The sequence below is a fragment of the Lampetra planeri genome, chromosome 24 (genome assembly GCF_965212315.1).
Source record: "Lampetra planeri chromosome 24, kcLamPlan1.2.h2, whole genome shotgun sequence".
Taxonomy (NCBI): Eukaryota; Metazoa; Chordata; class Hyperoartia; order Petromyzontiformes; family Petromyzontidae; genus Lampetra; species Lampetra planeri.
In genome coordinates, this window is record NC_136130.1 from 115800 (window position 1) to 138211 (window position 22412).

The following is a 22412-nucleotide window of genomic DNA, read 5'->3' on the forward strand; positions in this document are numbered from 1 at the left end:
CCCCCGGCGGTACGCGAACCGTTTTAACGACGAACGCCGGTACCGTCGCGAACGCCGTCCGAGCCGCAGTAGGGGACGGCAGAAACGCCATGCTTCATCCCGACGGGAGCTCAATGCAGCCCTGGTCTATTAAAATACGAATCGGCATTTTGCCCAAGAAGTCCGTCCCCAGCAGGCACGGAACCGCCAGCGAGGAGGAAACAAAAATCGGGCCGGACAATTTGATATCACCGATACAAATTTGTGCTCGAATCTGTCCAATGATGCCAAGTGAGCCCCCGTTAGCAGCATAGAATGGGACGTTAACCGGCAGTAAAGGACGGCTCTGGACAGGGAGAATATTGTAAATGAGTTCCGAAATGATGGTCGCCGATGCTCCTGTATCGACCAGGATGCGCACCTCAACCCCGTCAATGTGCCCCACCACGGCTGACGACCCCGACGATGCAGCCACAACGCGATGGGCCAACACGGACCACTGCCTGGGTTCGATCTGAGTCCCCATAGTGGTACGTGTTGGCGCGATGGTGCGCAATGTCGGCCCCCCGTTCGTTGCGGTGTGCGAGTGTGTGACGGGTGTGTGCGTGGGCCAAACATGAGGGGTGCCGCGACTCGCCGGGTTACGTTGATGGAGCTTGGGAGGAGGGCCGGCGTCCTGTCGAGGCGTCGTCCCGCGCTGCCGAGGAGAGCGGCACCCCGAGGCGACATGGCCCCGGATGCCGCAGTTGTAACAGCGCGGGAGCGCAGGCGGCGATGACGGATGGTCGGAGCGGCTCGATCCATCCCGGCCCGCCCGTACTCCCACCCTCTGCTGCAGTCGATGGTCGATGGCGCAAACTTCCTCCGCCGGGAGGGTGGCTGCAGCCACCGTACGCCCGGCCGCTGCCCTGCTGGCCTTCCGTCGCTGCGACAGCAGGTTGGCGTGGAGGAGCCGCGCAGCCTGGAGGGAACCCATTTCGGTGTCTTCCTGTGCAACGACGGCGATGTCCAGGTCGTCCGCCAGCAGGAGGATCTTTTTCGTTACCATCGCGTCCACGCCTTCGTCGTCCATTCGTGGGAAGGCCGTCTTCGCCAGCGCCAGGAGACTCGTACGGTACGCCAGGGGCGACTCCTTTGCACCCCGCTGGCGATCATAAAAGAGCTGCCTGCATTCCGACGATGGTCCGTAGACCCCAGCCAGCAACTGCAGCGCCATCTGTAGCGTGGAGCGTTTGTCCTTCGGCGCCGATTTAAGAGCGGCGAGGGCGTCGCTGTCGAGGAGCGCCGGCAGCGCGCAGAGGGCCTCGGCATCCGACCACTGCGCCATTTCCTGGTGCGCGAGGAAGCGCCGCTGGAAGCCGCCCCAGTCGCCCTCCTCGCCCACAAACTCTTTGAGTGGAGGTAGCCGTTGGTGCAGCGCAGCGGCCGCCGTGGAAGCTCGCACTCCGCTGTCCCCGTTACTCAGCTGGGCTTCGGCACGAACGACGGATGGCATCGCCGGTCGCACCAGTGGTGACGCGCTGTCCGCTGGTGATGACGCGGCAGCACCTGTGAGGCCGATGTCAGACCCGAGGTTCAGGCCGGCCACGCCCTCAGCAGCTGCTGCGGCGATGGCGGGAGATTCAAAGTTGTGCTCCGTTGAAATGGCGGGAAGGCGCACCGGTCGTCGGCTGTCCTCGCCCCGTGGCGGGCCACCAGCCCCCAGCCGTGTGATGTGTTCGAGCGTGGCGGCAGCAGCGTACAGCAGCTCCGCCAGTCTGGCGTGAGCCAGCCTCAGTCCATCTGTTGACGGCTCCCCTTCATCCCGATGCTGCGGTAAGGATGCGTCCGGGCCCGGCTGCTCGATGCCTTCTTCAGCCGTCCCGGGCTCCACAATTTCAGCGGTGTCCTCCGCCTCCGGTACCCCGGCTCGAGCTGTCCGGCGCGTGTCCATGTTCGTGGTCGTTCACTTCTGTCACCAGATGTAATATCGTTGAGGACTCTTGGACGCCGGGGTTGAGGCACACATATTTATTCCGCAACAGTTGTCACAACCCCGGACATACAACACTGGAGGGGGTATCGGCCCCCTCACCCGGCTAGCTGGGAATACACTGCTAGCTATCTCTGACCTACCTCCTAGTCCTCCACTAACGGGCTAGGGGAGGCTGTCTGGCCCGACACTGGTAAGTCGGGCTACGGTACCCGGAGTCCCAGAGCACTAGCTCTGGTTCTCGGGACCACGCCGCTGGCTCGGTCCTGCGCGGCCCTGACAAGGGCGGCGACCCAGGGGAGTCCAGGGCTTTAGCTAGACGATCTTCGGTCTTCACTGGTTTAGCTTTAACATTGTACCCCGAGCTCTCCGGCTCATCCCCTTTTATACCAAAACCCCCCGCTGATGGGTGGGGCCAGCCCCCCCCAGGCTGCCCTGTGCGGACGTCGTTGAGAGCACCTCCCCGTGCACTCACGAAGCCCCGCCCACTGTGTTTGTTTCCCGTGTGATCCTATGTATACAGCCCCTCCGTAACACCCCTACACATATTATTATCATTATCAGAGTTGATTCTTTTTGTTTGCTTTTTTGACTACTTGTGTTGTGGTCATTGCAAACATGATGCCTTGAATAAAGGTGTCAGTTTTGTACCAGTTTAAAAGGGTAAAACCCTACTACTATATTTTGCCACTGGTAAAAGAGATCTCATAGTGTAAGAGTTGACAACTGAATATACTGATTGAACACAATAAGTAGAATTGCAACAATGATGCATAGCACTATGGAGGAACCTTTATTCTCTACCTTTTCACGAAGGTGCTGGTTGCTACATTGGGATGTTTGGCAAATTTCAATGATGAAAGTTTGGCTTGTAGGAGGAACCGAACACATGGGGAAATAAAGGTACAGTAGACTCGATTATTCGCGCTAATGATGGGAAGGACGGCCGCGGATAACTCAATCGTGGATAATCAAAATATCCATTTTCCGTGAATCTCTATGCCAGTGATAACACTTTCCTGCTCCTGGACATCAGAGCAACGCCACTAAATCAAACTCCACCTACTGCAATAATATACTGTACTGTAGAGGCGATCACGTGGATTTTGGATTAACCGGAGGACATTTGTTCAGTTTAAGCACGTGACTTGTAATAAACATTTCCAAAAATAACAATGTATAACTTTTTTTTTATTATTTGGGCTTAATAACAATAATCCATGAGTTATTAATTTGTCAAAATCTCAGATGCGTAGTTAATCCACGAATCGGATAAACCGCATGCGGATGATCGAGAGTTGACTGTATTTTGATTCTGGCTTAGGGTCCAATCCTTGAGTCATCATTGCATCATGTGTACTCTTTTTCCGAGACGATAGCATCTATGGCGAACAATGTTACCACACGTAATCGCTCCTCAAACACGGGATAATGCAGCAGCAAGATGCCAAACTAAATTATCACTTGGCACCTCTAGACTGCTGAGTGCGCAATTATACGTGAAATTAAACCACAGGTTGGCCCCACACCGACTACAATACAACATTTAACCTCCCTATAGTGTAACGCGCATTAGAAACCCCCTAAATGTGTCTCGAGCCTGTGCCGATGAAAGTGATATCGGTTAAGCAAGGGCCCGAGTGCTCGGGAACGGCTCACGGAGACTTCGCCTTGTCCCTGCGGTATGTCTGCACGTGTAAGTTGAGGAAGAGAATGATGAGGGTGACGATGTAGAAGAACACCACGGTGTTGAAACCGTCGGAGAAGTCGCAGTCGGTGAAGAGGTTGTAGCTCGTGTGCAGTGCGATAGCGACGAATTATCTGGAAATGACAATCGTCATTAACAACAGCCTTGTCGCATCACGAACACCTCACTCGCCATCACCATTAGTTTAACACGTCGGCTTTCGCGACCAATATCCATAATTAGATTTAATGAGGTTGGTCGTAAAAAAACGTCGTACTCGGAATTGTAAATGTGGGTTTACTCTCCAAAACACCGGTGTGCTGAACTAGTAACTAATTGGCACGTTTTGTTCACGTGATAAACCTAATTGGCTGTCGGGTGGTGGCGGGTTTAATGGCATATTTATAGTTACGCGATCTAACCCCAAAAAATCACCACCATCAAAGCATCAGTCGCCATGGCAACAGTGATCTTCACCATTACCCCAGATCGTCATCAAATCAATCACAACGTATTGTTACCAAGTCATTGACACCGTCGTAATCATCAACGGAATTATAATCATTCGTCGTTGGCATAATCGGCACGGTCATTGCCACAATCATCATCATCACTGCTACCTCGTTATCTGTCATATCACCACTACCACCGTCATCGTCATCACCATAAGTCTTACGGCGACCTTTGGCCAAGCAGTTGCTTCAGCATTATTGATAATACGTGTTATTACAAGTGTAAGAGATCTGCGAGCCCTCTCACGGACACACACCACGCAGACATGAAATCTCCACACTCAGTATAACACGCACCAATCACACCCACGGGAATACACTAGACGGGGGTCAAGGGTTAAAGGGCAATGATGTCACCCGGACCAGGCATGTGAGACGAGGATGTGTATTGGGTGCGGAGATGGAGGGGTTAAAAGGGGCTGTGAGACGCGTGTTTGGGGTTGGTTTTGGAACGAGTGTTGCTGTGGGTTGGAGAAATAAAGAAGTGCTTAACCAGTCTCCGACTCCCCTTCATCTGGTGGCAGCGGTGGGATGTCTCGTCTCAACCGACGCAAGATCCCAAGGGGGGAGATACAGCAAGAAGACGCTCTAGGTGTCCGGGACGAGATTTGCTCTGAAACGGAACCGACGAGTCGGGATCCGTGGCAGCTGCTCGTCCCATGTGGGCACCTTCCTCCACCAACCCGGCAGTGCAGACACAGCGCTGTCGCCGCCGCCGCAGATCATCCTCTAGGGATTGGAGGATGGATCTGCTGCTGGAGGCAGTCACCGCGCTGCTTAGCCGGCTGGGTCCAGAGGTCTAACGAGCGGGGGGAACTTCAGCCGCACCACCTCCCCAGCAAGGGGACGGGGACCACGGTCAGTCTTCCCGACCAGGCATTCCGCAGCATCTCTCAGGGGATGGAGCAGCATCAGCGCCGCCGCCGACCGTGCATCCCGTGCGGGACCTGGGAGAACACTCTGGTCTGTCCTCCCGATATCCTCCGACAGCAGCGGCAACCAGGGGCGAGATTCAGCCAGAACCTCAGCCGAGGCAGCCGGCGGAGGGAGGACCAGGATGGAGCCACCAGCTGGGCGCGATACAGAGGTACGCGTCCAGATCGGTAGAATGGCGTGCTTTCGTCTGCCGGTTCAAGATGGCCGCCCGGGCAATGAGGTGGATGGAGGATCAAGACGATGCTGTCCACTGTGTTGGACGACCCTGCACTGGCAGTGTTCGACCGGATTCCGCCTGCAAAAAAAGGATCCCTGCAGGGTGTCTACAAGGAGATGGCGGACGTGTTCGGCCCTCCATCCGGGGCGCAACAGAAGTTTAAAAACCGCCAGCGTGAAGCATCCGAATTGCTCCTGGTCTTCAGGACGGAACTGTTGACGTTGGCGGAAGCCGCATTCCTGCGACTCAACGAGTCGGGTCTGGGCTCGCTGGTGGCAGAGCGGCTCCTTTCCATGGCACAGAAGGTGGGAGTGATGCTGCTGGTGGTGGAGGAGGAAGGGGGTCGCTTGTATTTCTTGCGTCCAGACCGGGAACCGAAGCAGCTTCCGTGAGTTCAGGCACTGGTCAGGACTATGGTCTCGATCCTGCCTGGTGCGCAGGCCTTTGTGCCGCTCCGATATCGCACCCCGCTCGTCACTTCTCGGTCGGATACACTGCTCATCGTCTCCGCAGTACCGTTGGTGGTGGGTCGCCATTGCCTAGCAGCAGCTGATACGCTTGTGCGCAGGAATCAGCCACTGTTCAGGCAGGTCCTCAACACGGCTGACACACCCATTACAATTCAGGAAGGGACCTTGTTTGCAAATGTCAGTCCCATGCATTCGAACCCTGAGGTGCACACTATTAACAATGTGTAATTGGATGGCCCCTCGGTCGGCGCAGAGGACATGTCATGGATAGATGCGCTCCTGGCACAGAACAGCGATCTGTCAGCAAGGGAATTGGAGGAGCTCAGGACTTTGTTGAGTGACTTTGCAGACGTGTTCAGTCATGGTCCCTACGATGTTGGTCGCACGACGCTGATGGAGCACCACATTGATACGGGCGATGCGCCACCCATTCGGCAGAACGCCTATAGGATGGGTCCTAGCGAGAAGGAGCATGTGCGGCGGGCAGTGCAGGTGATGATGGAGTCAGACATATCGCCATCTACGAGTCCGTGGGGGGCGCCAGTGGTATTGGTTAAGAAATCGGATGGATCCTTGCGTATTTGTGTAGACTTCAGGCAGCTGAACAAAGTTACCTTGGCAGATGCTTACCCGCTCCCGCGCATAGACGACTCATTGGATGCACTCGCAGGAGCAAACATTTTCTCCACACTGGACTTTTTGGCGGGATTTTGGCAGCTAACACTAGATGCCGAATCCAGACCGAAAACGGCTTTTAGAACGCCTCAAGGTCTCTTTGATTTCAACTGTTTGCCGATGGGTTTACAGATGGCTCCCGCCATTTTCCAGCGATTCGAGGAGCACTTAACCCGATTGCGACAGGTGTTTTCGAAAATTCGTGACGCCAAGCTCAAGTTAAAACCCTCCAAGTGCCATCTGGTTCGCTCCTCCGTAAAATACTTGGGTCATGTCGTTAATGCGTCAGGGGTCGCGACAGATCCCGACAAAACGGTGTGCTTCCATCATTGACCAACACCCATGTCCGTGCCTGAAGTCCGCAGATTCGTGGGGTTCATATCCTATTACTGCCGTTTCGTCGAGAACTTTGCTACCATCGCGAAGCCCTTGCATGCGCTCACGGCGAAGGGACAGTCATTTCGTTGGGGCCAGGCCGAGACCGACGCGTTCTTGACACTGCGCCAGCGGTTGACAGAAGCGCCTCCCCTAGCATACCCCGATTTCTCGATTCGCTTCCTGCTGGACACGGATGTGAGCGACGTGGGCATCGTGCCATTCTCTCCCAGATTCAGGAGGGGAGAGAGGTTGTTATTGCCTACGGAAGTCGCGTCTTGTCGCAGGCCGAGCAGCGGTATTGCATTACGTGACGCGAGCTGCTTGCCGACGTCCACTTTGTTCAGCAGTTTTGGCCCTACCTGTACGGCCGCGACTTCACTGTTCGGACGGATCATGCGGCATTGCAGTACTCAATCCGCATTGACCAAGCGACCGGTCAGAAGGCCCAATGGTTGGAGCGGCTGCAAGAGTACACGTATCGAGTGGTGCATCGGAAAGGAATCAGGCATACGAACGCCGATGCTTTGTCCAGACTGGCAGCCCCCGTTAAGTACACCTGCGGCGAGGAATCCGTGCGCTGTAGACCGGCCGGCCGCGGCGCAACCCGAGATCGTGGTGCCAGTTTCCTCCGGGGACACGGACCGGGCGGGGCCGCCGGTATTGCTTGATAGCGACTTGGAGCTCACCCTGCGGGAATGGAGGGACCAGCAGCAGGCAGACGTGGCTTTGGCACCACTTCGCCGGCTGGCAGAGATGGCACGCGCTGACGATCTCCCCACGTCAGGGATGTTTTTCCTCATGTGGGAAGGCTTGTTGATGCACTGGGACGCGACTGTGAACCGTAAAGTCCTGGTGGTGCGCCCTTCCCTGCGGGAGTCAGCTATGCTCCTATGTTTACATCCGACAGTTGCTCCATCTAGGTAGCCATAAGACCAAGGCTGCTCTATGCCTTCACTATTTCTGGCCAGGCATGTCCGCCGATATCTGCCGTCGGGTATCGGCGTGCGCGGACTGTGCGCGCAGGAAGCACCCGCCGGTCATGCGAACCACTCCCCTGCAGTCCATTAAGGTTTCCCGGGTAAACGAGCTCGTGGGCCTCGATATCTTGGACACCTTTACCCGCCACTCCTCGAGGAAGTAGAAACCTACTGGTGGGGATGGAGTATATTCTTTTTTCGGTAAAGTCACGTAAGTAAAAAAGAGAAAATAAATTAAACCACGACGTTTCAGAAGCAACACAAGCAACCATCATCAGGTATTGACTGCTCCAGCAAAATTACTGAGGCGTGTGTAATTTTGTTGGAGCAGTCAACACCCGATGACGGTTGCTTGTGTTGCTTCCGAAACGTCGTGGTTTAATTTATTTTTTCTTATTTACCTACGTGACTTTACCGAAAAAAACAAAGAGTATGGACCCTTGCAGTCACGAAAACTTCAAATCTAGAATTAGGGGATGGAGTACTTTACACGATGGCCCTTTGCCTGCCCGTTGGCCGACGAGACGGTGGGGGGGGGGGGGGTCGTGTTGGGGGGCGGTGCTTACGAGCTGGAGGATGGTGAGGTAGCTCTTCCACCACAGGTACTTTTGCACCGCGGGCCCCAACACGGAGAGGCCGTAGTAGGTGTACATGAAGACGTGCACGAACGAGTTCACAATCCCGATGAAGAATGCTGAGTCACAAATCAAAGGCTCGCTCGTTCAATATTTAACGCGTTTTGCTCAAGCCATTTACAGTGAGGGAAAAAAGTATTTGATCCCCTGCTGATTTTTTACGTTTGCCCACTGACAAATAAATGATCCGTCTATAATTTTAATGGTAGGTTTATTTGAACAGTGAGAGACAGAATAACAACAACATCCAGAAAAACGCATGTCAAAAATGTTATAAATTGATTTGCATTTTAATGAGGGAAATAAGTATTTGACCCCATCTCAATCAGAAAGATTTCTCCCAGGTGTCTTTTATACAGGTAACAAGCTGAGAATAGGAGCACACTCTTAAAGGGAGTGCTCCTAATCTCAGCTTGTTACCTGTATAAAATACACCTGTTCACAGAAGCAATCAATCAATCAGATTCCAAACTCTCCACCATGGCCAAGACCAAAGAGCTCTCCAAGGATGTCAGGGACAAGATTGTAGACCTACACAAGGCTGGAATGGGCTACAAAACTATCGCCAAGCAGCTTGGTGAGATGGTGACAATAGTTGGTGCGATTATTCGCAAATGGAAGAAACACAAAACAACTGTCAATCTCCCTCGGCATGGTGCTCCATGCAAGATCTCACCTCGTGGAGTTGCAATGATCATGAGAACGGTGAGGAATCAGCCCAGAACTACACGGGAGGATCTTGTCAATGATCTCAAGGCAGCTGGGACCATAGGTACCAAGAAAACAGTTGGTAACACACTACGCCGTGAAGGACTGAAATCCTGCAGCACCCGCAAGGCCCCCCTGCTCAAGAAAGCACATATACATGCCCGTCTGAAGTTTGCCAATGAACACCTGAATGATTCAGAGGACAACTGGGTGAAAGTGTTGTGGTCAGATGAGACCAAAATGGAGCTCTTTGGCATCAACTCAACTCGCCGTGTTTGGAGGTGGAGAAATGCTGCCTATGACCCCAAGAACACCATCCCCACCGTCAAACATGGAGGTGGAAACATTATGCTTTGGGGGTGTTTTTCTGCTAAGGGGACAGGACAACTTCACCGCATCAAAGGGACGATGGACGGGGTCATGTACCGTCAAATCTTGGGTGAAAACCTCCTTCCCTCAGCCAGATCATTGAAAATGGGTCGTGAATGGGTATTCCAGCATGATAATGACCTAAAACACACGGCCAAGGCAACAAAGGAGTGGCTCAAGAAGAAGCACATTAAGGTCCTGGAGTGACCTTGCCAGTCTCCAGACCTTAATCCCATAGAAGATCTGTGGAGGGAGCTGAAGGTTCGAGTTGCCAAACGTAAGCGTCGAAACCTTAATGATTTGGAGAAGATATGCAAAGAGGAGTGGGACAAAATCCCTCCTGAGATGTGTGCAAACCTGGTGGCCAACTACAAGAAACGTCTGACATCTGTGATTGCCAACAAGGGTTTTGCCACCAAGTACTAAGTCATGTTTTGCAGTGCAATATAGTATATCCATTATTGCACCCCCCCCCCCCCCCCCCCCAAATACAAAAGTCAATTTTTAAAAATACTTTTTGCATTGTGTACAGTCTGGAAACTACTCAAATGTTTGTTGCATGTTGGGAAGTATGGTAAACATTTCGAACACACATTCACAAATTTCCCTTTTTTATATATATATAGATAGATGAGATGAGATTTCCCTTTTATATATAGAGATGTCCCAACTACATGTATGGCAATAGGAGGGTCTTTGTGTGTGTATGCGTACAAACGTGTTTTCGGTTTGTGCGTCTTTGTGTCCACGCAAGTGTATGTATGAGTGTGTGTCTGCTCTTGTGTATCTCTATGCATCTGCCTGTGCTTGAGCATATTGACGTATGTGTGAGTGTGTATCTCAATTTGGGGAGCAGTAGTGTAGTGGTTAGCGCGTTGCGCTACGAACCAGGTGATCCGAGTTCGATTCCCGCTCACGGCCAACACCAGTGACGATTATCTAAACCAGTCCTGGGCCTCCCGTAGGTTGACTCAACCTCAAATAAGTACCTGGTGCAGTGTACACATTGCCACGAGGGAGACAAAAGGCGGCCCAGCGTGGTTCTGGCCATCCACCCCCCTCGTGGGCCGTGCCGGCTTTCGTAGGTGCTCGCTAACAGCACTTGCCCCAACAGTCTGTTGAGGCTATAACGGGGATATTTGTCTTTGGATCTGTTTGTGGGGAACGGTAGCACAGTGGTTGCTCAACTAACCTGGAGACTTCTATTCCCGCTCATGGCCAACATCATTGACTAATATCTGAATAATCTAATATCTGATCTGCGGGCTGCCGGAAGCTTCAGTGACCCTTCTTCTTTCTGCCGCCTGCCACTGCCACCCTGCTGCTGCGGCAGGGATCTCACCTCTCGCCTCGCCTGCCGCTGGCCTCACTCGCGCTGTTCTGCTGCATGCCAGTGTGCTCACTGAATGACAATGCCGTTGCTGAGCAATACATTCATGTACGATAATTTATTTTGCCCTTTAGAGCTGGCACGGTACTAACCATCTTGTGAATTAAAGCGACGCCGTCAGGATTCTCCTTTCATGGGAGGCCCTGGTTATCCGGTTATGGTCTCGCATTTACCCTCAGTTACTCCACCATTCTGAGTGCCAGTGCCTTTTCTGAGGTTTCATTAACTTGGCTATCTCGCGCTAAGATTGCAAAACTGTGCAGTCATTGGTCCAACCGTTCCTACGAATACCGACACGTTCCCGCCTCTCCGGCCTCTCCTGCCTCTCTGATAATTTTTTAGCTACTCGTTGTCCTGAATGAGAATTGGGACAACTTAATTTATCCTGGAGGAATATGAACTGTGAAGCTCTTTTTTTCACGGAATGTCAAAACGCATGTCTACCGAAAGGCCACAGGGGGGTTCACGCGAACTCACCCTGCCCGCCAGGGACATACTTCACACCTAGCCACCAGTTGATGATCATGGAGGAGTGGTGGTGTTGTGTATATACCCCCTTTTTTATTTTTTTTAATATTAATTTTTTTAAGAATTATTCTGCCAACATATATAATTTTTTATTTTTAATAGACACGGGGCAACTTGGGAACGAACACGGCCCCACACTTCCACAGATGCGCGCATACCTCACCTCAAAGGGCTAGAGGGCATGAAAGAGGGCAATAAAGGTCATGAAAACTCCCCTAATTTCAAACAAGAGGAACAAGGGAGGGGGGAATTGCAGGCGGGGGGGTTAGGATGACAATTTCGTTAAAAAGCCTTACAAAAAAAACCCTTTGATAAATACAAAACCAGGCCACGAAATATATAATTATATTCTTAACAAAGGAAACAACATTGACGACAAAAAGCACAGACGGGTTTTGAACCATGTTAGATAAACAAAGTTACCAACTTAGCCATGAAGATTAAGCAAACAATATCTATCCTCACACCAATTGGAAACCAGATTACAGTCGGCACCAAGGTCGCGACCCATCATTGTTAATTAAATACTGACATTATTTACCTTTAAATAATTTCTACATGGCCGGGCCGAAGCATTAAAAAAAAACAATTATTGCATTTGACTTCACAAGAAGTCAAATAATAAGTACGGAATTAAAGTGGATCTCCTAGAGGAGCTAAGGGCGGAGAAGTCTCTCATAATTAATCAAACGCAACACCCCATGAGAAGCGAGCAACACGGCCGTCTTTGTTTCCCCGCAACACGGACAGCAGGATTTGCACACGCGAGCAAATAACATTTCCATGGGAGATCGGGTCACGATGAAACACCGTGAACACGGTTTCGGCATAACTTGAGTCGCTTGCAATCAAATCATAATGGAACCAAGCAGCAAATAAGTCACATTTCAACTTCCAGGCCAAAACAACTTGAGCTCGCTTAACGCGTAGGTTCTCGCGGCAATATTGTTCATAACAAAGACAGGGAGTATGATTTATAACTCGGTGCAAACGCGAGTCGTCGGTCTGGTTAATGGATAACTTGGGTGTCGCCGTCGCGAGCCCCCCCCACCCCTTCTTCCAGAATGATTACACAGCTGTGTCTTCAAAGCTAATAAACATACGGACAAACACACACGGACGGAAACACGCGCACGCGTCGACGCCCACCCCCACAGGAATGTTTTATGACACAGCCTTTTGAACTGAAAAAAAAAACTGAGTGGATTTTCCTGATATAAGCAGAGGCAAAATCCATTCAAAGCATCTCGTCTCCGGGGCTTCAGCCCCCACCAGATCGTCAGGGCTCCGGCCCCACCACAGATCTTCACGGGCTTCGGCTCCATCTCATCTCGTCTCCGGGTTAAGGCTCCCACCAGAGATCTCCAGGGCTACAGCCCATCTCTCCTCGTCGCCGCCAACGAAGAAGCTCTCGTCATCCAGAAGGACGAGGCTCGTGGGGTGGCGATGTGCATCGCCTTGCCGTGCCGCCACGCCGAGGTGCTCGCCTGCCGCACACGAGTGAACGAGCCAGCTCCCTTGCCTGCCGCCACGCCGAGGTGCTCGCCGACCACGCAAACGAGCGCGGCCGCGCCGTCAATCTTCGTACGGGCTCAGCCGAGGGAGGAGTCGGAAGCAGCCGATCACCGCAGCCGCGCCAGCCAGAGGGTCCTTCTCCAAGTCGTTCGTACCCACAACTTCCCTCACATAGGCTCACACGCGCACGCGTCGACGCCCACCCCCCTGTGAGACTATCTATTTCGTCCTTACCATCATATCAACCCTACACAATTATCGGAAGACTGATTATCAATTACATGAACCATCAGCTGGCCATGAGGAATCGTGGCCCATCGAGTGATTAAGAGTCCGTCGGTTATAAGAGTGAGGTTGTTTTCCGTGCCTTTCCCTTGTTCCGCTCATCACATAGGCGATCAATAGACTCGTCGAGGCAAACTCAAACTCTCGAAATCCTCATTACGAATCGACCCGTACACAGAGAGAGAATATCTTGTCAAACCAGTTTCCTTTGTCAGAGTCTCGCCGAAGCATTAATTAAAACAGAGCCATATTCACTCTCCCACCAACACATCCGCCCTCACGCACCATTGTCTCAAACCTTCCGTTAACAGATGTAATCTTGCCGACGAATCGATTGAAGTATGCTTCGCTTTCGGGGTACAATAAGTGCTTTTATTACCGCCATATGAAGTGTGTCATGCTTGTTTTCAAACTCGGCCAGTCGCCGATTGTGATCGATACATGGGGGAACTAATGAGATGCCTGGTGGAAAGGTAGAGGTTACGATTGTTAGGAGGGTTTTTAGTCATTCAGTTCGTTAAATGCTTAATCTCGCAAATGCATAAGTGTTTATTCATTCATTTTAGTTAAATGCATAATCTCGCAAATGCATAAGAGTTTTAGTTATTCATTTTAGTTGAATGCATAATCTCGCAAATGCATAAGAGTTTTTAGTTATTCAATTTAGTTAAATGCATAATCTCGCAAATGCATAAGTTTTAGTAGTTATTCATTTTAGTTAAATGCATAATCTCGCACATGCATAAGAGTTTTTAGTTATTCAATTTAGTTAAATGCATAATCTCGCAAATGCATAAGTTTTTGTAGTTATTCATTTTAGTTAAATGCATAATCTCGCAAATGCATAAGAGTTTTAGTCATTCATTTTAGTTAAATGCATAATCTCGCAAATGAAGAAGTATTTTTAGTTATCCATTTTCGTTAATTGCATAATCTTGCTCATGAATTTATTGACGCATGTTTGACCTGCATGTTAGAATGTCACATGTTGTTTAGAATAAAATTGTTATCACAGAAGCATATCGAGTGTTCCTTCCAAGTCCATGCAAAACTGTCTTATTCTTGAGAACTGTATCCTGTGATGAGATCTGAAACTGGAGACCTAATATAATATAAAACACACTAAGATAATCGGTAAATGTTTAATCAATGATAATCGTGTTATCCTGATTGATATAATTCTGGATAAACGAAACTAAGCCTAATTATCATGACTGCTCACATTAACATAATCGCAAGCATCCGCATAAATTACTATGATTATCTCCGTGATTATCATAATTTATGCATATAATCACATACATTATCATAATGTATGCACATTAATACACACATTAACATAATTAATGCGATTCGCGCATTTTTCGGAAAATTATTAATTTTTATTATTTTTATAAAAATTTCATAATCCAACAAATACAACATAATGGGGTGGCTCGTCCGGGATCTCTCGCAGACAGTGTTTTGCATGGATGATGGAATGAATCACTACGTGTTAACTAGAATATCGTGATCGAACATTGCATGGTGAGTGTAAACGGGCGTAAAAAAAAAAAAACGCCCTCTGAGGTTAAAACCCAGAATAGCAGGTTGAAACAAAGACAGTGGAATTAAGATAATATCGTATCAAACCGATTGCATCCTGTGATAAATGGTGTTAGAGGTACGCACTCTGAATCGTAAAATAACAGAATAGCTCGAGTCAAATTGACTACACTCTGTGAGATAATTGTTTTATATGCACTCTGAAAGGAAATGTCAAAGTAACTCCCGCCACACTTGAGATGCTAGGATTAAGAATAATTTTTGAATGGATTACGGGGTACTGGGAGCTCGTATTAAAACGTACCGATCGATCTGTTACAAAACAGTACAGTCAGAGAGACATATGGGAAGGGAGCTGTATCGATAACACGGACACACCTCGGGGGAAACTAATTGACTGGATAAAATGTAACGAAGGCGAACACGATGCAAAAACTGCAGAGAAGGCAGGACAGGACTCATGCCTTCCCACACAGGCATACAGACAGGGATTGTGGAATGAGGAAAAATTTGGAAAGGAAACGGGAGAGAAATCGTCTCTAATAAACGAGGAGAAATGTCCTCACACCCTCGAGAGGGAGGAAAAATCAGTGCTCGCGACACCAGCGAAACTCACAGACGTTGATCCACAGAATAAATATGGAAGTAACATTAAATCACACTCTTGGGTACGTGGACAGAGTCCAGGGACCGATCGCACAAAAGTTAATGTAAAGTCGTCAGGACATGCTTCACTAAGGGCAGAGGCAAAAACTGAAGGGAAATGGCAACACGAGCGACACGGCACAGAGCGCACACACAAAAAATGCACGCCGCTGAAACACGCCCGACACAGCACAGATGAAAGTGACAGATTGCCTGATGATAACTTGTTTGATGATGACGCTGACGGCGATCAACTTTCGGAATACCTATTCAACAGTAAAACCCTTAAATTAATGGACAAAGCTCTAGTCAGAATTCCCGATTTTGACCCACACAATAAGTCCATGGATATACACACACATATCGCAACAGTAGAAGAGGAGGCAATGATTAGAGGGCTGAGGAGACGGGATGAAAAAGCGAGTTTGTTGAAACGAAGCTTACATAGAGAATCTATACCATGGGTAAAGTCACTACCATACCAGGTTAGAAATGATTTTAAACAATTCTAGATTTGAAGCTTTCGTGACTGCAAGCCATCATATTCTTAGGTTTTTTCGGTAAAGTCACGTAGATGTCGTTCCTGACTTACAGTATCCTGGAGTCTACAAATTGAGTTGCATTTGTGGTGATTGCTACATTGGAGAAACGAAACGTCATGTTTCTGATCGTGTCCGCGAGCACAAGTCAGATCTGAAACACGGCAGAACTGATTCTTCTGCCGTTGCCGATCATTGCTACAACTCGGTGGGCTCTCATGAAATTGTCTTTTCCGAGACCAAGGTTCTCTGCAAACCTCCCGGCTACCATCAAAGGTTTGTACACGAAGCCATACAAATATACAAACACAGACATAATTTCAACCGTGATGATGGGTACAAACTTAGTAATCATTGGAAAGATGTTATCAACCACGCAAAAAAGACTTAATTACACTTTTTTGGACCATCTTATCTGACAGGCACTATTTTACTTTACTTCACCGGGTGTTAACATCCCCAGTTATTTTTTGGCAGTGCTCTCTTCATTGTTCAGCCAGCATTGGTATAAACATGGGCATTTTCGTTCTTTTGTCTATCATGTGTATCAGACCTCCCCTCCCCCCTCTCTGTCCATTGTGTTGGCGTGTGCAGCATCAGCCGCGTCCAGGTCGTCGTCCATTGTTTTGGCCCCGCTCCCCCCCCCTCCCCCTACCGATGCGTTGTGCTTAGCACTCCGTGCTGTCTTTGAGCCCCGCCCCCCTCCCTCCCGATACGTTCCATTCATTGGCTACCACATTCTGATGAGCTCCCCCCCCCCCTCTCCTCCCCCCTTCAACTTACTTATAAGGGATTACTTCTTGAATCGTTGCCTCACTTGATGCAGCTAATTCGGCTGTGACGGTCCCACCTGATGACGGAGACTTGTGTTGCCTCCGAAACGTCGTGATTTTTGTTTTTATTTTATTTTATTTTAATTAATTTTGATGTTTTACCTACGTGATTTTAAACAACTAAGCCTGGCAGTGGTTCGGAAGTATGGAGAATATTCAACACTCACCGAGGGGTTTTATGCTGTAAAATCGATGACCCAGGGCATGGACCAAGACCCACGTGACTACCTTTTACAATTTAAAAGAGCGTATTACGCAGGCGATGTGAATCAATACCACAAAGGTGATCACATGTTCAAAATTATGTTTTTGGAATCCTTGAGCCCAGAGATTACAGAAAGGATGAGAATGGTTTTGAATCCGGAAACCGCATCCTTACGCCGCATAGAGAGCAAGGCGTACATGGCATGGTTATACAGAGCTAAGAATCATAATTCGGATCCAGAACACACGGAGAGGGATAAGGAACCCAGCCTCTCAGAGAGGAATAAAAATCACCGAGCAGTCCCACAATGCAGGGAGGAGCAAACACGCACGCACCTGTGGCAAAATAAACCAGAGAGAGGTTGGCACGAGAATGAGAGCGGCACAAAGCCGAACATTCAGGAGAATCGCAGAATGTGGAGGCCAAGGGCAGAATCATATCAACACCCCATGCCCCGACATATGCAAGGTCAAAATTACCCACAAAAATGGCAAAGCAACAATCCAGGAAAAATTTGGCACCCAAATGGGAGTAACACTGGGCCAAAAATGTACGAGAATCGCAGGAGGGGGAGGTTCAGAACAGAACCATATCAACACCCCATGCCACGACACACACGAGGTCAAAGTTGCACACAAAGATGGCGAGATAACCATCCAGCGGGAAGGTGGCACATAGACTGCGGAGGTACGGAAGCAAACATTCAGGAGAATCGCAGGATGGGAGGTCAAACACAATCGGTCCAATTCCGACCAATTTCTCCACCGGCTATACCAGAAGGGAATAGAGAGACAACACCAAATGCGGTCCAAATACATGATGAACCACCCACAGTGAGTGCGAGCGAGCGGTCCACACGCGCCCCACCCGCCGAGGTTTTGTTAAACCCTGAGCTCAATGGGAAATGCAAGCAGGCTGCAAGTGACAGGGCGGGCAAATACCGCCACGACGGGAAACATTAAATGCATACGATGCGGTAGGAAACACGAGCAGTGCGCCCATAAATGACGCGCAGATCGAATGCAAGGACAGGGCTGAATTGAAGTGTGATCGGACAGTAGATAACAGAGAGCAGAGACAAAGAGGACAACCAGAGCGCACAGGGAAAACAGTGCCGCACGTCGCAAGAGCGCGCGATGGTGGGGCAGAGAGAGCGAACACAGAGACACGCCCTGAGGAGTGCAGGCGTGAGCCTTTGAATGAAAAATATCCAAGGGAAACCAAAATTAAGGTGGATCGGAGTGATGGAATGGAGACGAATGTCCATGACGTATCGGGAATGGTGTTGAAATCCAACCCACTCGGAAAAACCAAAAGGGCAACATTACGAGGCACGGAATTAAATCGACACACTGACTCGGCAAATGTGCATGTAATCGCAGAGAGAGCGAATGCCATTTATAACGGAGTACAGAAGTTGGTTGTGTGCGCGAATTCTGATTATGTGCAGCACAATTTTACACCAAACATTCCCACGACGCGAGAGTGATAGAGGAAATTACAAAAACGAACCTGAAAACCGTGATCGAAAGATCAAAGCGATAAGCATTACGAACCAAGTTAATGATGTTGGGAGATTGCATGAAAGAGTCCAGGGTTACTCTAAAATATCTGGCCATGAGAATATAATTAATGGACAGGAAAAGGCTATGGACGAACCAAGTCTGAAGGACAGGGCATGGGGACCAGCATTGCCACCTAAAATTAAAAGTGGCAAACCAGATGATAATAACTTGGTAAAAAGATTTCAAGGAGGTAACAGGAGGAAGGTAACGCAGAAATGCGTCCGAAACCGCTACCTAGCGTTTCCTAGGATTTAACAAGAACAAAAAAATTAATATCCGCCGTAGTTATGATGTATGAGAACCGATGTAACGTAATATCGATGTTTAACGTTTTGTTTTATTTTCTTTGCTCAATTAAAATGTAACCATGTTAAGATCGTGATACGTGCGCGCGCGTCGTAAGAAATGCGTCCGAAACCGCTACCTAGCGTTTCCCAGGATTTAACAAAAACAAAAATGAATATTCGGCGGAGTTATGATGTATGAGAACCGATGTAATTTCTGGTATCGATGTTTAACATGTTGTTATTTTCTTTGCTTATTTCAAATGTAACCATGTTAAGATTGTAATACATACACGCGCGTTGTAAGAAATAACCGCTGAGAGTAAGGGCGGCTGATGGGATTCATGACAAAAAAAAGGGGGCATTACTTTGTTTGAAAATTCGCCAGTGGCCAAATCGACCCCTGATAATGTTCAAAAGGGCGGATTGTTGTGTATATACCCCCTTTTTTATTTTTTTTAATATTAATTTTTTTAAGAATTATTCTGCCAACATATATAATTATTTCTTTTTAATAGACACGGGGCAACTTGGGAACGAACACGCCCCCACACTTCCACAGATGCGCGCATACCTCACCTCAAAGGGCTAGAGGGCATGAAAGAGGGCAATAAAGGTCATAAAAACTCCCCTAATTTCACACAAGAGGAACAAGGGAGGGGGGAATTGCAGGCGGGGGGGTTAGGATGACAATTTTGTTATAAAGCCTTACCAAAAAAACCCCTTTGATAAATACAAAACCAGGCCACGAAATATATAATTATATTGTTAACAAAGGAAACAACATTGACAAAAAGCACAGACGGGTTTTGAACCATGTTAGATAAACAAAGTTACCAACTTAGCCATGAAGATTAAGCAAACAATATCTATCCTCACTCCAATTGGAAACCAGACTACAGTCGGCACCAAGGTCGCGACCCATCATTGTTAATTAAATACTGACATTATTTACCTTTAAATAATTTCTACACGGCCGGGCCGAAGCATTAAAAAAAAAAATAATTATGGCATTTGACTTCACAAGAAGTCAAATAATAAGTACGGACTTAAAGTGGATCTCCTAGAGGAGCTACGGGCGGAGAAGTCTCTCATAATTAACCAAACGCAACACCCCATGAGAAGAGAGCAACACGGCTGTCTTTGTCTCCCCGCAACACGGACAGCAGGATTTGCACACGTGAGCAAATAACATTTCCATGGGAGATCGGGTCACGATGAAACACCGTGAACACGGTTTTGGCATAACTTGAGTCGCTTGCAATCAAATCATAATGGAACCAAGCAGCAAATAAGTCGCATTTAAACTTCCAGGCCAAAACAACTTGAGCTCGCTTAACGCGTAGGTTCTCGCGGCAATATTGTTCATAACAAAGACAGGGAGTATGATTTATAACTCGGTGCGAACGCGAGTCGTCGGTCTGGTTAATGGATAACTTGGGTGTCGCCGTCGCGAGGCCCCCCCCACCCCTTCTTCCAGAATGATTACACAGCTGTGTCTTCAGAGCTAATAAACATACGGACAAACACACACGGACGGACACACGCGCACGCGTCGACGCCCACACCCACAGGAATGTTTTATGACACAGCCTTTTGAACAACTAAAAAAAAAAACTGAGTGGATTTTCCCGATATAAGCAGAGACAAAATCCATTCAAAGCATCTCGTCTCCGGGGCTTCAGCCCCCACCAGATCGTCAGGGCTCCGGCCCCACCACAGATCTTCACGGGCTTCGGCTCCATCTCATCTCGTCTCCGGGCTAAGGCCCCCACCAGAGATCTCCAGGGCTACAGCCCATCTCTCCTCGTCGCCGCCAACGAAGAAGCTCTCGTCATCCAGAAGGACGAGGCTCGTGGGGTGGCGACGTGCATCGCCTTGCCGTGCCGCCACGCCGAGGTGCTCGCCTGCCGCACACGAGTGAACGAGCCAGCTCCCTTGCCTGCCGCCACGCCGAGGTGCTCGCCGACCACGCAAACGAGCGCGGCCGCGCCGTCAATCTTCGTACGGGCTCAGCCGAGGGAGGAGTCGGAAGCAGCCAATCACCGCAGCCGCGCCAGCCAGAGGGTCCTTCTCCAAGTCGTTCGTACCCACAACTTCCCTCACATAGGCTCACATGCGCACGCGTCGACGCCAACCCCCCTGTGAGACTATCTATTTCGTCCTTACCATCATATCAACCCTACACAATTATCGGAAGACTGATTATCAATTACATGAACCATCAGCTGGCCATGAGGAATCGTGGCCCATCGAGTGATTAAGAGTCCGTCGGTTATAAGAGTGAGGTTGTTTTCCGTGCCTTCCCCTTGTTCCGCTCATCACATAGGCGATCAATAGACTCGTCGAGGCAAACTCAAACTCTCGAAATCCTCATTACGAATTGACCCGTACACAGAGAGAGAATATCTTGTCAAACCAGTTTCCTTTGTCATAGAGTCTCGCCGAAGCATTAATTAAAACAGAGCCATATTCACTCTCCCACCAACACACCCGCCCTCACGCACCATTGTCTCAAACCTTCCGTTAACAGATGTAATCTTGCCGACGAATCGATTGAAGTATGCTTCGCTTTCGGGGTACAATAAGTGCTTTTATTACCGCCATATGAAGTGTGTCATGCTTGTTTTCAAACTCGGCCAGTCGCCGATTGTGATCGATACATGGGGGAACTAATGAGATGCCTGGTGGAAAGGTAGAGGTTACGATTGTTAGGAGGGTTTTTAGTCATTCAGTTCGTTAAATGCATAATCTCGCAAATGCATAAGTGTTTATTCATTCATTTTAGTTAAATGCATAATCTCGCAAATGCATAAGAGTTTTAGTTATTCATTTTAGTTGAATGCATAATCTCGCAAATGCATAAGAGTTTTTAGTTATTTAATTTAGTTAAATGCATAATCTCGCAAATGCATACGTTTTTGATGTTATTCATTTTAGTTAAATGCATAATCTCGCAAATGCATAAGAGTTTTAGTTATTCATTTTAGTTGAATGCATAATCTCGCAAATGCATAAGAGTTTTTAGTTATTCAATTTAGTTAAATGCATAATCTCGCAAATGCATAAGAGTTTTAGTCATTCATTTTAGTTAAATGCATAATCTCGCAAATGAAGAAGTATTTTTAGTTATCCATTTTTGTCAATTGCATAATCTTGCTCGTGAATTTATTGACGCATATTTGACCTGCATGTTAGAATGTCACATGTTGTTTAGAATAAAATTGTTATCACAGAAGCATATCGAGTGTTCCTTCCAAGTCTATGCAAAACTGTCTTATTCTTGAGAACTGTATCCTGTGATGAGATCTGAAACTGGAGACCTAAAATAATATAAAACACACTAAGATAATCGGTAAATGTTTAATCAATGATAATCGTGTTATCCTGATTGATATGACTCTGGATAAACGAAACTAAGCCTAATTATCATAACTGCCCACATTAACATAATCGCAAGCATCTGCATAAATTACTACGATTATCTCCGTGATTATCATAATTTATGCATATAATGACATACCTTATCATAATTTATGCATATTAATACCCACATTAACATA

At 48.5% G+C, this 22412-nt stretch overlaps 1 protein-coding gene across 1 annotated transcript; it reads right to left on the minus strand.

Moving 5' to 3' along the window:
* Positions 1-3191: 3191 nt before the first annotated feature.
* Positions 3192-11440, minus strand: LOC144726621 (very long chain fatty acid elongase 4-like; the record flags this gene model as incomplete). Its single annotated transcript, XM_078605350.1, has 3 exons — positions 3192-3770; positions 8366-8497; positions 11383-11440. Coding segments are annotated over 3 exons (354 nt in total), but the record flags the coding sequence as incomplete, so codon positions are not given.
* Between the last annotated feature and the right edge of the window lie 10972 nt (positions 11441-22412).